This window comes from Syngnathus scovelli, chromosome 21 (genome assembly GCF_024217435.2).
Source record: "Syngnathus scovelli strain Florida chromosome 21, RoL_Ssco_1.2, whole genome shotgun sequence".
NCBI lineage: Eukaryota > Metazoa > Chordata > Actinopteri > Syngnathiformes > Syngnathidae > Syngnathus > Syngnathus scovelli.
In genome coordinates, this window is record NC_090867.1 from 9,619,707 (window position 1) to 9,636,851 (window position 17,145).

The following is a 17,145-nucleotide window of genomic DNA, read 5'->3' on the forward strand; positions in this document are numbered from 1 at the left end:
GCTGAAGGTAGCAGCATTTGTAGCAACAACCAACAAGATGGGGGGAGAGAGAACTGGAGAGTGGCAGACAGAAAAAGCCAAAGAATGAAGAGAGCGAGAATTAGCGCTGGGGAGGAAGTATTCAGAGATGCAAGACACGGGGTTAAGTGCTGACAGAAGAGACAACGGTAAAAATGGAAAGACAGGGAAGCGAGGATAATGGCATTACATCACTCACTCTCTCACACAAACACACACGCACAAATGCTGAGTAGGTGCTGAGAGCATTACACAGAAAATGGTGAAAGAAAACAATTTAGAGCAGGTGAAAGCAGGTCTAAATTGTGGCGCAGATTGGTGGAGTGGATTTATTTCATTAAATGTACTCTCTGGGAATTGTTAATGACCTCTGGCCAAAAAGAAAAACTGTTTAAGCGTGATGCTATTATGTTTACATCCTAAAGCTGCACGCATATGATATTTAGAATCATCTCATTTAAAAGAGTCAGTGCGGCACAAATCCCTCGGTAAAAAACAAATCCTCCGTCTGGAATGTAGAATGTTTGCGTGTTAGTTGTTGAAACCTGGCGGTAGTCGTCCAACTAAACATGGAACAGATCAAGTTTTAAGCTTAACTCTACCCCCGGCCAGCCTTTGTCGCAGAGCTCAAATGTATCCATTTTTTCTTGCTACTCTTTGGTTGCTTGTGTCTATAGTGTGTGAGCAGCCAGGGAGGATGAGGCAATAATTACATTAACATTATCATACACAAGCAGACCAAACTTCCTTCGCTGTCACCGGGGAAACGGTGCCACTGAGTTGAATATTGTGCTTATGTGTGTGGGGGTGGGGGGGGCGGGGATACATTAAAACAGAAGCAAAGCTTTTCTATGAACTTAAGCCTTGAAATTCCACACACGGTCATATGCATGCAAAGACATAATCCCCCACGCTTTCCAAACAACTCCACCCGCCTATAAACCCAATTAGATCCCAACTGTGTGTTTACAGTGTTTCCAATGAGCAGGTGAATGTGGATGCCAGCTCAGCTGGACATCACAGACAGGTAATGATCATACCGCGACTCAACATAATAGTGGAGAAACAAACAAGGTGTGGTACAATTTTCACTTGTCTATGTAAAGTGAAAAGTTAAATGCAACTATTTTTTACGCCAGTCACTAGTTCCCCACACATTCCCAGCATGCATCGCTCCCAATAGCTCTGACAGTTCTTTCGATGAGTGGTGGTGCAGAATGGACATTGCTTAGCCATGGACGTGTAGCTTTGCAAATCTGTGTTTGACCAATCGTAGTGAGGGAAAAATGAAGCTTCATGAACCAGTTGTCTACTCCTGAAGATGGCATTCTCTGTTCAACATTGGCAATTTCTTGAACCCTTTCTTAAAACCAACAGTGCAATTTGGAGGAGCCAGCCAAAAAATAGGACAAATGTGAAGCTTCATTTCACCACCACTATATCTGGGTAATCACATCTGGTCAATTGTTTAATACTAGTCCAAACACTGAATGGAATCTATTTCTTCTTGTGGTTGTCATTTACTTTCTGACTTCATGCATTATCCCAGATTTTGGAAGATCCCTCAGGAAAGAGGCTACTTTTGGCGCTTTAACTTGGATGTTTTATGTGTGAAGCTCACTTTCTGAGAGACTTCAGAAAGACACTCCTAGAGTCAACAAGAAAGGCTTCATTGACTCCCTGCAGGCTTCACAGTGCACCACCCACCACTACAAAAGCATTTGAGCTCAACTCGCCGTATCAATTATCTTAAAACCCGGCCGGCTTCAAAGGTGAGCGGCGCGCCGCACATGAATGGAATCTTTTGATTGTAAAAATTGCATTCAAATCAAGCAATCGTCTACCTTGTAACTGTGGTGAGGAGAACATTCTCTCCACACAGCTTCCCCTGAGAAACCATCTTTAAGCAAGCAAAACTGAAAGAAAAACAAACCATTTGGGTCAAGGATTGCTTGCTGACATTGCACATATCACAAGTAGTACATTTAAAAAAGAAAAAAAAAAGAAAACGCTGACTTGGAGCAAACATTTAAAGCACTCAAAGTCACAAATAGCTACGACGGTATATCTCAGTTTGCAAGGTCTTCCAGGGAACAGGTGTAGGACTGACCGATTTGTATTCTTTAAGGAGAGCGAGCCGAGAGCTACGGCAAAGCAATGCCGCGGCCGTCTTGTAAACAACTGCGGCCCCACAAGACGTTAGACTACTGACAAAGCTGCGCTTCAATAGGAAACATATTTTAATCATAAAATAAAGAAGCGAGAGAGAGAGAGAGAGAGAGTCAAGACTTTCAAGACTTCAGCTGGAAAGATTGCACTTTGTTTTACTTGCTGATCTGCTTGCCTCCCCTGAAAGTGGAAGTGCCTGCACTTTTCCCAAACACTTGATATCAGCTCTTTCCCAACTTGTCTTTTCATGCACTATTTTGGACTACAATGGCACTCAAGTCAATTGTTGCCAATCAGACGTTTGACTTAATTGGAATATAAAGCAATTCACTTCTAGCATTTTAGCTGGCCAGACTATAAAGCCACATCATACCCAGCCGTGGGCATTAAAGATCTGATTGGATCAATCACCATCCATTCACTTGTCCACTTTTGAGCCGGAGCCTAGCCCAGCTGACGAGAGGCGGGAGTGTCCACCAAGCAATCACGGGGCATGTCGACAACAACCCACGCAAGCGTGGGTCAAGCATGCAAACGCCACACAGGATAGGCCAAGCCTGGATTCAAAGCAGAAAACTCAAACCTGTCACTTTGTTGTTTGAACGGGTTCGGCTTGACCACTCACCGTGACTGTGTTGGCTGTGAGTGCCGGAACGTTGCTGTCATTCACAGCTTGTTCACTCTGCGTGTGTGTCGGCGTGTACAGCGTCAGGGCGTGTTCGGCGACCGTATTTGGTCCTGTGAAGTCGGTCGGTGGGTGAGTGTGGGGTGTGGCAAACTCAGCGGGCATCCCGTTCTGTGGTGGAGGCGGGTACTGGGCCGGTGGAAAGGGCTGAGCCATTGCTTCAGGCGGAGCTGGGGCCTCTTGATTACCCTGCAAGAGAAAGAAGCACAAATGTTGCTACACTTGGAATTGTGGAACCTCACTTCAGGCCCCTAACAATGCAAAAATGATTTGCCAACCGCAAAAGTGGTGTCCAGCCAGGGGCGTGCATGTCTACGGGTGGGCGACGGAGATAAGCCGTGCCCACCCAGAGGAATCATCAGCCCGCCCAGTGAAAACTCTTGAAAGTGTAGGCATCCTTTAAGTTTTTTTTTAAATTTTGCTACAAAAATAGGATGCTATCATTGTATTCCCTTTCTGGTAAAAGTTTTGCTTTTGGTCCATTTTCTCTTCATATGTCTCACTTTAGTAATGCAACCTCTTAGTCTGTCTATCATGAATATCACGCTCTTTCACCCTTGTCCAGACTCTCCTTCTAATTTACATGCCTGGAGGATAATAATTTCCTCCGACCAATGATGATGAATCCGTCTGACATATGAGCGAGCCACCGTTCTTCCGCACTGCTTCAAACCTTAATGGAATATGGCTTAAAAATGTAATAATCAATCTCAGCAACTTTTTGAGGAAGGATGAAGCTTTGACCTTAGCCGTTTTCAAAGGTTTCCACAATCAATAGCAGTATTGAAGTTGGCTATTCTCATGCATAGAGATTGATGGCATTGAGCATAACAAAGCAGTTTGCCGATGGCGCGCAGTCGCTGGCCGGATCTGGCCGAGAGTCACCGTTGAGAAGCATTATGCTCAAATGAGGCTTTACTTGACAAAACACAAGATGGAGGCAAAACACCCAGAATCAAATGGGGCACTTGGACGCCGTAGATTTAGGTGCGAGCGTCCTTCCATCTATCTACTACACTGCTGAGGTGCTGCAGGGTCTGTCACAGTATGCGTTGCGGGCCATCCTTTTTAATGTGGATTTCTACAAATAACACCGTTAATTGCAGAGAAACCGCATATACAAATGATAATCATTAAGTCACTGACATAAAGTCTCAGCCCATTGTCAGTTGAAATTCTCTCGACGTATTTATCATCAATTACTGATGATATATTGTAATTATCCAAACAGCATTCAAAACAACATCTAGCTAATGTACAGAGAAAAAGCACACCATTAGCACATTAAGTAGCATTAGTACTAAAAGAAAACCTACGTTAAGTAAGCCTATAAGCAATAAAAAAGCAACGATGAAAGTCAATTTCATGTTGAATTATTCAAAGGAACAGATAACATTGCTGAATCAAAGTGTCAAAGGAAGTGGATGGTGTCTTTAGTCCCGGACAGCAACATAGAAAAACGCCGCATTTATCTTGACCCAACACTTAATACTTTACAGGTTAACACAACCTCTCCATTTTGTTCCCTTTCATCAGTCTTTGCTCCGATTTCCGTTCCCTCGCTAATCTCTATGCAGTCGATACGTGGTTGCAGTTGTGCCCTGAGGCAAGTCATCTTAACTCAAAGAAGGAACCCTGTCAATAGGCTTTCTTGCCTTATAGCATCTGACCTGCAGCTAAAATGTGGCCGTGCTAATGAAGATAGAAAAAAAATATATGTATATATTTATATATGTATTCTTTTAATATATATATTTTCATATATATATTCCCATATATGTATATTTTAATGAGCGTCTCACTATGTGGGAAGCGGTTTTGCACGGCCCAGTGAGGGAGGGAGCGTTAGAGACGGCGAACTTCCGTCATCCATCAAAGTGACTGTGACGCTGACACATTGAGACATTCCCAGATCCTTGTCAACAAATTGTGTTGGTAAATGATTTTTCCTATCAGCTCCATCATCCTATCCAGCCTTCCCCCCCTCCATACCTCCTTTCATCTATCTCTCCACATGACGGAGCCGCTTTCTCCCTTCTTTTCCCTCATCGACTTGATTTGGCCGCAGCTCAGTAGAGCGCCGCCGCCGCCGCCGCGCACAATGTCTGCTTGGACTTAAGCGCCACATTAGAGACACGCTTGTCATATGTCTCTTTGTCGATTTCCTTCACACGTGTACACCCATGCATAGCTGATAAGAAAGCAATATTTCAGTCAAGCTTAGGTATGTCAATTCAAGCAACCATGGATGAAAACACAAACTAATAGTCAAAGCAATTTATAATAGCATTTTCGTGCTATTTTGACACTGCATTAGTACGATGTGTATTTCATCTATCAATTCAGCCTGACGCATTTCCATGATTGCAATTTCATGAAGAGGTAGAAGCAACTGCCAATCCAGTTACTGTCTTTGACATCTATAACCGTCAACGGCACGTTGAAGCTCTGTAAATATATAGCGAGGCCTGCCTACGAGTTTTTGCAAACAGAGAGCGGAGAGACACGCCACAATTTTCCGAATATGACACTCTTCTCAATCTTCCCTCCATCCATCCATCCATCCGTCTGTCCACTTTCTCCCCCACTTATCCTGTGCAGTCCCAGAGAGACTTGAGTCTATTACAAGTGATTTAGGGTGATAGGTGGGGAGCAACCTGGACACAGGGTTGGCAAATAGAGACAGACAAGCGTTCACATTCAGACCTCTGCTCAAATTGGGGTCTTCAGCTAATCTAACATTCATGTTCTTCACTGTTGGAGGAAGACAGAGTACTTAGGCTCAACATCACTCAGTGGATCCTTCAGCTGCTGCTAGCTGCTTATTCAACTCTAGAAACCATGGCGGAGCTTTAACAATATGTCTTGATTTAATTTGTTCAATAAAAAAGGGACGCTTTTTAGAAAATGCAATCCTGTAAATATTTTTCCCAGCAGCATGCATACATTTTCCTCCCAGAAGTGTTAATGTACTTACACACACTTTTACAAAGCCAATTCCTTAATTGTTGCATTGATGTTCCACATTGGAAGAGAACTATGAGATCAAGTATTTAAATCTAGAACTAAAAAAGAAGTTAAAATAACACATTTTCTCTGGATCCACACAGCATTTATGCGAGTATAAATATTGGAACCGACAGTCGTACATTCTCCTATTAGATGACTTATTGAAATCGTTGTCAATGCACAGATTGCTTTTTTGGGCCCGAGAAGACTACTAGTATACTACGACAAAATATTCCGGAAAAACGCCAACTTCCAGGGGACGGACCAGATTGAAGGTCATGTGTACGAACCAAACTTCATTTGTTACACTAGAAAATGCAAAGCACTCATTAAGCAGACCTGGCTGGAATTTGCAAAAAAAAAAAAGTACAGAGGCGCATTTTATGGACTGGTGAGACAAAGATTAACCTTTACCAAAGTGATGGAAAGGCTAATCTGTGAAACATAGTGGAGGTAATGTCATGGCTTGGGCTTGCATGGCTTCTTCGGAAACAGGCTCATTAATCTTCATTGATATAACACACGATGACAGCAGCAAAATTAACTCCCAAGTCTACAGAAATATTTGGTCTGATTGAGAGCTTCTTCATCGTGTCGCCAGATAATGAACAAAACACGTTGGCAAAACAGCAAGAAAGTTCATCGCGCACACGAAAAAAGGCCGAGGTTGAGGTGCCTGATATCGATTAAGCTCTCGTCAAGTATTTTCCACAGTCGCCCGAGGCTTGTCTCCACCCCTACTAACCATTAAACAAGCACTCTGCTGAGTAGAGATGCTGCAAAACACCTCGAGCACACACAAGTGCACCGACTTCAGCCCCAAGCTACACGAGCGCGCGCACCGTCTTAAAATGAAATAGCGAGCTCGGAAAGCATGTATCAAAATTGGCGGACGTAAAGCAGACAGACATAAGCACGCAGAGATCCCTCCCGCATGCCATCCAGCTGCTGTGACACTTTGCCAGTCAGAACACTACAGCTTTATTGTTCCTAGGTGACAGAGAAAACTAATGAAGATTGCGGCTGGGAGCCAGTAAGGTACATTAGCCAAGCGCTTGCAAGTGACATCATTGCCAAAAGGGATGGATTGTCAACGGTGTAGAAAAAAAAAAAAGAGAAAGTAGGGGTTTGAGATACTACTTTGCATAGAAAGTGAATGCAATAGACAGTTTATTTCATGCTGACACACCCTCTTGATGATGCGATAGCACGGACGCTTGTCACATAGTTGCTTTGTGTGGCACGTGAACACATTGTGGTCATCCTCATCATTATAATGCGGATAGAAGAGTCCGATCGACGTCAATTAATTGCCGAGACCTGGGCCCACTTCAGCAGAGGCTTGAGAATTTACAATGCTGTTTGCCAATAATCACAAACCTCATTTTGTGCTGTGAAATAATTCTTTGCTTTTCTTCCATTTAGATTACTGAAGACAGGAAAATTATAGAAAATTCTGCTATAGCCTGGCTTTTTATGCCCCGTCCCTGGTTATCGCTCACTAACCAAAGCTGCGCAATCAGAAACTCAAGAGAATTTAAATCAAGTCCGGTGACAGACTCATTTCATTCAGCACACTCATCTGCTGCTGCTGCTGCTGCTGCTGCTGCTGCTGCTGCTGCAAGCGCTCTGGCTTCTCCTCCAGGCAAAAACGCGTGATTACGACGAGTCAATGTCAAGCACAGAACGTCATTGCTGAGTAGGAAAGTCCACCACAGGCTATATATATATATATATATATATATATATATATATATATATATATATATATATATATATATATATATATATATATATAGTGCTCAAACACACTGCAGTATTTTGCTGTATGCAGCTTGAGAAACTTGCAGCTTAAAGGGCTTGATTAATATTGATGTGCACTGCAGAGAGCCCAAAAAATGGGTAGCGGCAAAAAAAAAAAAAAGGGTGGGGTGGGGGGGTTGATGAGGATAGGGAGGATGTAACGCCGAAATACTGTCGACATTTTGTCAGTAGACAAAAAGTAATTGAGGCTTAGATGCTTTCACTTATGTAGGCTCGCATGTCTCGACAGCATGCTGCCAGATAAAAGCTCTGACGCTGAGCATCATCTGGAAAGAATAAAGTCTTGACAAATGTTTTTTTGGTCATGTTTTTGTATCTGTTTTTTTTTTTCTATTTAAGGAGAAAAAGGGTTGATAGGTACTTTAGTTCACCTGGATCGAAAGGATTTTGTTTAAAAAGGCAATTAGGGCATTTGGGGGAAGGTGCTTTCTATCCCCAGCATCCAGTGCACAAATCAGGAACCTAAAGAAAAGCAACATCCTGAAAACGTGTACTTTTGTAAAAATGTTCATTCATGACGACATTAGTACCTTTAATTAAAAGAAAAACAGTGAGGATAAAACGCCTTAGCTGAAAAATGTGACTCGATAAAACATCCCTTTTTTGCATCATGATCATCTGAGCTCCTGCACCAACTTTGCTCTCCTAGTCTGTGAATGAGTGAGTTGTGTATGAGCGTGTCTCCCACACAACTCCGACAGAGAGGCAACGGAATCTAATTTAACACTTGACTGAACAGAGATTGGACGACACTCCCAGTCCCTCACCGGCCAAGCGGGGACACTCCACAAGCAAACCTCACTTTGTGTGTACGTGCGACTCTGCCAGCGCGTTTGTGTCATGATCGCTTCAGAACAAGAAAGCCGGCCGGCGAGAGACAAAGTGAGATAGTGAATGGGCGGGAGAAAAATCATGTTCATGAAGGAGTAGAGCGATGAGGCTGGCGCTGTGGAGAGAGAGACTGTTGAGAATTCATTTTGATGCAGGACCACCGCCTGCCAATTCCCCCTCGGCCTTTCAACATGATACTCACTAACCTGCGTAACAAAGACAAACATGTAAATCTGCTTGTGGGTCCCAGTCAATCAGACCCACACGCAAAGTCAAAGAAAACGTCGGTGCCACCTGATGGAGGTGCTCTTAAGGCAGGGCTTGCAATTTGTAATTTTAATATTGACACATGAAGCCCCGGCGCAATGTCTCATCAAATGATGTGGCGGGCCATATCTGGCCCCCGGGCCTTCAGTTTGACACATATTAAGGGGGAGAGAGCACACCGGGCATGGCTTTAGAAGAACTTGGCTATCATATCAAATGGGATCAATAATTAGATTTAGCCAACATGATAGGCTCCAAAACTTGGCGGCAGCAACAAGCCGAGGAATAATTAATTCAGGGCTGACAACTTTGCTGCCTCAACAAGCAGATTTAAATTTGGTGCAAGATGATCAAGTAAAACGTTTCATTATCTCAAGGTCCATATTTGCGTCAATTGAACTCAATTAGAAAAGAAGTTCAAGAATCAGATCAGATGAATAACAATGTCAATATTTGACCCAAACAAGGATTTGAAAAGACCAGAAATAAGCAAGAGATTTTCCTAACAGTGTCAGTCATGTGAGACAAAAGGGAAGTCAGGAAGGGTATCACAATCAGAGATAACAGCAAGTAGATAACTACTAGCAGTTTGCATCTTCCCTTTGGGACTTGGTGAGAGAGATAACATCAGCTTTTTCTGTGCCAGCCATCTCATCTTTGTAATGACTGGCCTCATTCTGTTTAGATCTATGCCCTGCACACACTCTCTGGCAAATTAAAACCATTAAAGGGTTTTGTTTTTTTTGCATGTGGATGATATACGTAGTTCTGTGCGTGCCGCCTCCAGAGCGTGACATCCATCCGTCCATCCGTCCATCCGTCCATCCGCTCCGTCAATAGGCTTATCCCAATCATCTCCGTAATCCATTGGGCTAAATAGTGACTTTAGTCAGCAACCAGCACGGTCAAATGAGTGCCATGAACCTGGGGCTGTATTGATATTGACCAAGTGCTGATACATTTGGAAAAGAGAGCAAATCCAGTCTTCTGAAATCGAAGGAGTCTCAGGAGGGGGCGAGGCTAATAAGTCATTTAATTTAATATGTAGGAATGAGCGAGAGAGAGAGAGAGAGAGAGAAGATGTGTGCGGGATTCGAAAGTGCAACTGCTGCGAGGATGTTGGAAAAGCGTTATTTGGTTCTGGGGGATTTTGCGCTGTAGTTTTGGAATTGGATGAAAACAAGTCCATTTTTGGGGGGGGTTAATTTGAAACTATTACAATTTAAGCACAATGACAAACTTCTAAGGTCATAAGATCAATGAGTTGAATGAGTGAGCCAATGAACATCCTTTCAAAAGTATATAGCCTAATTTTTTGGTTGCTTTTTTTTCTTCCATTTACACAACGTTTTTGTCGGACTCTGGCTCCTCGTCAAGCCAGCAGTATGCAATTTATTTTAGTGCCATTGTAGATGATGTTGGTGCTAGTCTGATGGCTCCATTGGTTTGATTGGCTTGTAATGGATGTGACAGACAAATGTCCATCTGATCATTTTCCAAGTTCTTTCAAACTTGTCTGCTCATTTCCAAGCCGTTTCTACCGATTCCAGATGGTTTGGGAAATGCTATCCATCTGTTGTATCAAGTTAGCCTCAATGTGCATTTCACTTTGATCCTAATGCAATCAGGATGGAATGAATATTGCTAATTATCCAGTGTTGCACGACAACACAGATTGCATAGAGCTAGCAAGACAGGAATTTTAAATTTCTCTTTTTTCACGAGTGATAAAAATGCTAGCAACCTCTTTTAATATGGACACATGAAGCCCATGCACAATCTGTCTTTGCGGGCCACATACAATGATGTGGCGGGCCGTATCTGGCCCCCGGGCCTTAGGTTTGACACCTATGAACGAAAACTGAGGAGAGCTTTACCTGGATGGTATTTTCTTGCTAATTATCACCACCCAAATGTGAGTGTAAAGTCTTCCCAGAGCTTCCTTCCCCTATGATGGCGACTGAAGCCCTGTTGAATGTTTGATGCTTTAAGACTGTTTTCTTGTAAAAGGAACCAGAGCAGAGTGATAACAACACTGCATAATTCATGTGGACGCTGTATCACTGCACTCTGGGGCCGAGAGCGATCAAGACAGGAGAGAGAGGTCATGAGAGGAGAGGGACATGACAGTTAGAAAGAGCTTCCAAATTGACAGGGACCGCATTCCACTTCTACCAAATGAGGAATCTGTGTAGGGATCCAAATGCATCAATATCATCACAGTGTCATTTCAACAGGACACAAACTTGCTCACTAATAAATCATCTCCAATTCTGTTTAATGAACCTAGCCCATTGAGGGGCAACTGGATGTGCTGATCAATTATCAATTTGTGAGCAAAGACAACTGAACTGGAACATGGGACTAATAAACGGATCAATGTATAAATTGTTTAATTTGTTTTAGTTTTGTCATTACCTAAGGCCACGCATCGCAGCTTAGGGCTTGTATGGATATGGCTAATTAAAAGCATGAGAGCGCTGTGCTGTGCTGTGCTGTGCCGTGATGACTAATATTAATATGTGCTCATACAAATGATGGACCTTTGAAAGCGTTTTTTTTTTTTGTTTCATTTTATATGTCTATTTTGTCTATTCTTCGCCCCTGAATGGCTGAGTGAATATGTTCACGTACATCCCTTTTTGTTTTCTTGACAAAAACCAGCTGTCCATTTGAAGAGTAAACAAAAAATAGATAGTAATGCCACATACGCAAGTGAGGAAACAATATACGCTAGTGCACACACACACACTTGCACACGCAGCGCACTTCCATATCAAGTGGAAAATGCAGCCAGAGGCCCGTCGCAGTAAATAAAAATACAATTTCCCAAAGTGACACTTCCATTCTGCTCAGCGCCCAGTCAACTGCCTATAATTATTCTCAACATTCACAAATATGTGCGTGTGTGTGTGTGTATTCACGGCTTCCATACACAATGTTGCCACGTTCTTCAGAATAGCTGATGCTTTGATCTAATAAAGGGACGATCCCTGTTCAATCTTCACGCGTTTCCCTTATTTGGATCACAAAGCCACGGTCACACACACACACACACACCCGGAAATGTACACACAAATTGTACCTGCTCTGTTAGAATGAGTGAAGATGCAATTTAGCAACGGCTACTTGAAATAAACTAAATCAGGTCCACTGTGTGAAATCATAAACAAAATGTACAAATTAGAAAAAATATTTGAAAGGTATTTAAATAGATTTTGAAAATAATAGAAACATTATAGACTTAAGTGTGCTTGTATCTACAGATGGAATTACTCCAATTAGACCAAAATAATTATTGTCACTTTGCATCAATGTCTGTGAAACAAACACCTTAAGATCACTGCATGTTTGCACATGAAAGAAATATTTAATTGGCAAGGTAGTGGCGAGGGAGCCATTTTTGGCCTCCATCCATCCTTCCATCTGTCCTCCATTTCTGTTGTCTTGCTCTGAACCTCTTCTGCTGACACGTCCCTGTCTGCCTGCCTGCCCCCGACTAATGGGGTACCGAGTGCCCGAAAGTGCCCTGGGGGCATTTGAAGCTTTGCAACACACACACACACACACACACACACACACACACGTCCGCTCAAAGCGCATATTTACTCTGCAACATGTCTAAAGATGCTTGCCTACTCAGGAATTCCTCTTGGCAAGGTTGTAGGGGCGGCGGCGTCCCACCTGCTGAATGGCTTGCATAATGCGCTTTGAATAATGAAACTGCTTGAGGTGTTCAATACAGCATGTTTCCTTGTCCCGAAAAAGGCCAATCTCAGGGTTAGACAGTTAAGTGGCCATGTACTATTCAGATTGTGGCGCGGCACGGGATGGGAATCCCTGAAGAGCGTTTCACTAAATCTTGCATTTTATGTCCAAAAGAGTTTGGAAACCCAAATGAATCATTGATTTCCCCAAAAATGTGCTCTTGTGTTTTTGTCAAGTCAAATTTAAGTTTACATATACAAATAGGCAGGACGAGGTCTTGCGAGTTAGTGCAATTCCCTTTAGCTCAGTTTTGGTTTTTAGAGCAGGTTTGTTAACTTTGACTATAGCTACGTATTTCAATCAAATTGAATTGAAATTTTCAAATAAGAATTTTCGTTTTTCTTTTCTTTTGTTGAGAAAAATGTTTTTGTTTTCTTTACGTTTTTAGCTTTAATTTATTTTGTTATGAATAATACTAATAATAAACTAGTAGGAAAAACAACGTGCAACATTTAGTATGTGTTTGAAATGCAACACATGCGGCCACACAGACGCGTTTAAAAAAAAAAAAAAATCCATACGCAGCGATTATGAGGAATTTGCCACGAGTTCACCTTGGACGTTTTTGTCGAATCATCAACGTTTCACATCTGGGCATGTCTAGTAAATCAGAAGCGGGCTCCTTTTGCCTGCAGTGTAAATGCAGCCTCAGAAAGGCTGATCATCTTTGTCAGTGTATCTGCTTCCTATTTTGTCAGCCTTCCTTCCTTCCGTATTTTGTTTTAGCACAGTAAGTGTGGCCCCTGCAATACTCCAGCTGGTCTTATCTGCACTCCCCCACCGAACGACCCACCCACCCAGAGTGGAGATTAGTCTCCCAACGCTACTTAAAGTCTCTCCTCCATCCTCTGTAGCCTTTGTGATTTTCAAGAGACTATTATCAGACCGAGTGGGGAAGAAGACCAGAGGCAGAGGATGTTTTCTATTCGTACTCCCTAACACCCAGTCAATTCTTATCAGAGGAGTTGGGCTAGGGTACGGTGAGGGGGGGGGGGCTTTTTTTTCTTTCAGCAGCTTTCAGCCATTTCTTCAAGGCATTTGCTGTCAATTGTGCGAATAGAATTATGAATATCCACCTAAGCACTTACTGCTTGTGAGCAAATGGGATTAAGCAAGCATGGTGGCGCCTTCCGTAATGGATTTTTCATGTCTGAATGAAGACATCCGAGGCAGATACGTAACGGACAACATTATAATACAAAGTGTGACAATAGTTTGCAAGATGCCGTTTGATTCCAATCGGAAGCAGCAAATCTTCAGTGTGGGTGTGTTTAGGCCATCGCTGGCTGAAGAGTGCTGATGTGTGCAAAGCTGCAATGCTTTTCATTTTCATTCACACTCCAACAGTGTCCAATGCGTGTGACTTCCATTGGCCGGCTTTCCTTCTCTCCTCTTATTCTACGCCCACGCACACACAATTCATCATGTCAGATGTTAATATCCTTAAAGGTCACAGGTAGTCATGAAAAAGGAAACTATGCTTTGTTAAACTTTGCCGCCCCCACCGCCATCACGGTCGTTCCGACCAACCCGCGACTAACCTTATCCTATTGGCGTGGGGTGATGTGGAGAGCGCAGCCATCTTTTAGAGAATGACTGATAACGACAATAAGCCAAGCTGGCAGACACTAGGATTGTTTTTGCAGCAAAAGAGTCGATGGGATATTTCAACAACAAAAAATAAAAAGCAAGAAATAATAGAAAATTTCAATGAGTGATTCAAAAGGGGAAACAGTCAGGTTTGCCTCAAAACACTCAAATGGAAATTGGCCTAGGTGAAAAAGGAACGGGGGATTTTTGTCACAAAATTGCAGTCGGCGGGATTGCCATTTATTGGAGAGCTGGTGGCAGGGTCAACAGGGGCCAACGTATAGCAAGCAATCTGCTCCTGCTGACCACAAGCATGCCATGCCAGATGCTGCTATTAAAACGACTTTCTTTTTCAACAAACCCAATTGTCCAAAGATTTGACGACGTGGAAGCTCGGAAGATGAATATTTCCGTCAATCTCATTTGGGTTCCCAATATCAAAGTGCAGAAATATGTTGCGCTATTCATTTTCGAGATCAAGAAAACACAGTGAGCTGCCACTCCCCCCTTCTCTACACCATTCATCATCGGACTGTATGTACTGTATATGCTCTTTGCTACACATTGACAGGTCTGCGAGGACACGTCGAGGAGAAGGTAGCGAACATGACTATCATGAATAAGAGATTAAATAAAAGCACCGGGCTGTGAAACGACATGACACCTGGAGCAAATGAAAGACAACTTTATTAAAAGCGCCTTCACGGGGAAAACACAAAATAGTCAAAGGGAAATAACTTTGAATTAAAATTTACATTACATTACATTTTGATCCGTCATGCAAGTGCAGTGCATGACAGAAATATGTATAGCCCCAAAAAAATGTTCAAAAGGAATCACGCGGGAAAAGAAGCAGAAGGCAACTGCTGTGCACTTAAGCGACATGTTGTGGGAAGACATGATGAATAAAACAGAAATAAGAGGAACACTTTAGCCTTTTTTTTATGAGCTTTGGAAGAAAAGAAAAAAAGCATCGGTCTAAACAGGATCACAGGAAAATAAAACGAGTTTAGTGATCAACCTCAATAAAAGTGCAAAGCTTCCATTTCCACACAGAAGGTGCGGCAGTCCTCCTCCTCCACTATACTTCACCATAAATCTTAATGAGCTTCACTGGACCCTATCATGCCAATATACATTGTGTCTGTGTGTGTGTGTGTGTGTGAGGATTGAGGGACTTTCCTCCACTGCGAAGCAGAGACGCGACACTTCATCAACATGTATGAGTGCAAATGAGGGAGTGAGTGTGCCGAGGATGAGGGGCAGGGGGGTGGTGATCAATTATTCAACGGTGAACATTTTTCACTTATTACTTAACAAAATTCTCTACATCAACACTACCTCATGTCCAATTCATCATTTTCCACCTCACTCGAATATTCAAGTGTATTGTGTGGTTTTAGTCTGGGAGTGCACGGCCATGTTGCACACACATTGTAAAGGTCCACCCTGGTTAGTTTCCGCTGTCACTCTATCTAAGGAAAAAAAAAAAAAAAAAAAGAAATCCAGCCTGTAAACTCCTTGATGTGGAAAATGGACTTTATTTCTATGGTTGGCCAAATTAAAACACTTCAGGCTTCACACCATTAACCCATGTTGTGTGGCTGAGAAGGCCAAGAGGTTGAAGGATGGAGAGAGTTAATGGTGTGGCCAGCTAAAGTCGCCAATAGCAAAACTAATCTATAGGGACTTGGACAAGAGCGGCAAGCGGCAATTTTTTTGCTTTCCTTGTCATGACGTGCCTCCATATAAAGCGTCAACATACGGAACATACACATTGATGTTGGAAGTGCATTTTTGTTTTCATTCCTACCTTTAGGGTGTTTCAATACATTCGAGTCAGCAAAGGGACTTATCCGCATTAAAAGCAATCAGCACCTATATAAATGCGGTGTTTTTCTATTGGTGTGAGCATGTGGCGATTTAACCAACATTGTGTAACCGGCTGAACGGATAAATGACTAAATTACAGGCTTGGACAGTGAGTTTTTGTCAGAGGCACTAATTTGTTCAATAAATGGGCAAATTAGTGTGTTTAAGGAGAAAACACTCTACCATTTCTAAGTGCTATGACGCCGGTGTCACAAATCAAACATTCATTATCCCGAGTGGATTTCATGCGGGCCAACAGGCTTCCTTGAGCGAGGCTTTTAAGGAGCTCATCTAATCAAGTCAAGTTTGGTTTTAGGGCAGCTTTTCAACAGCTTAACAAGTAAGGCAGCGCTTCATTTTCTTGTTGCTCTGACAAATGAACAGTAGGATTGTTTTATTTGCATTATTTGGTTATTTTGTTATTATTTTGATGATAATTATGATACTTTATTCAAATCTTTATGATTCTATTATTTATGATCATGATTATTCTTATGATTAAAAGCCCATTGCTTTCCCAATCAGTGTGCGCAAGCGGAGGAAATCCACAAACATGCACCCACCCACCCGGTCGGTCGGTATCAGTGCCACAGGAACGAGTGCAATTTGAAGTTGATTTATAGCGATATGAAAATACACGGGAAAGTAGGACAAATCAAAGAGATGATCCATGTAGAGGTATCAGATACGTGTTGTTAGATTCACATTTGAAACAGACTCCATCCAACATTGGAGACGCTAGGAAATGCCTTTGAGGTGGTTTTACAGTGGCTTGCACACATCCACGCAACGCACGCACATATTTACACTCCTCCCTCCCTCGATCCCATTGAGCCAGTGTGAAACCACTCTAATGGGCACGCTGACTGAATTCAATAGGCGGCCGAGAGAGAAGAGGCCAGCGGGTCTACGCCATAAAAACCATTGTGTTCTGAGAGAATCAATCAGTGCTTTTCAGTGTAATTCGATTCTATTCACAATGGGCCGGGAGGCAATTTTAAAATGGAAATGCCACTTGACTTCAAGTGAAGGAGAAAGACGGCCGAGGAGGGAAGGAAGAGTCAACCAATTCATTTGAGGCCACTGTGCGTGTGTCTCGCTAAAAGCGTGCT

At 42.6% G+C, this 17,145-nt stretch overlaps 1 protein-coding gene across 9 annotated transcripts in view; it reads right to left on the minus strand.

Annotated features, from left to right (window-relative positions):
• Positions 1–17,145, minus strand: part of LOC125991623 (RNA binding protein fox-1 homolog 3) — a 159,186-nt gene that overhangs the window by 29,601 nt on the left and 112,440 nt on the right. For 7 of the 9 annotated variants that reach the window (XM_049759707.1, XM_049759706.1, XM_049759705.1 and 4 more), the window contains 2 exons: positions 2,813–3,061; positions 1,863–1,934 (listed from right to left, as the gene is read on the minus strand). In XM_049759707.1, the coding sequence (XP_049615664.1) occupies positions 1,863–1,934; positions 2,813–3,061 (321 nt within the window). The remainder of the gene's footprint in view (positions 1–1,862; positions 1,935–2,812; positions 3,062–17,145) is intronic. The other 2 variants (XM_068649423.1, XM_049759709.1) reach the window with 1 other exon arrangement.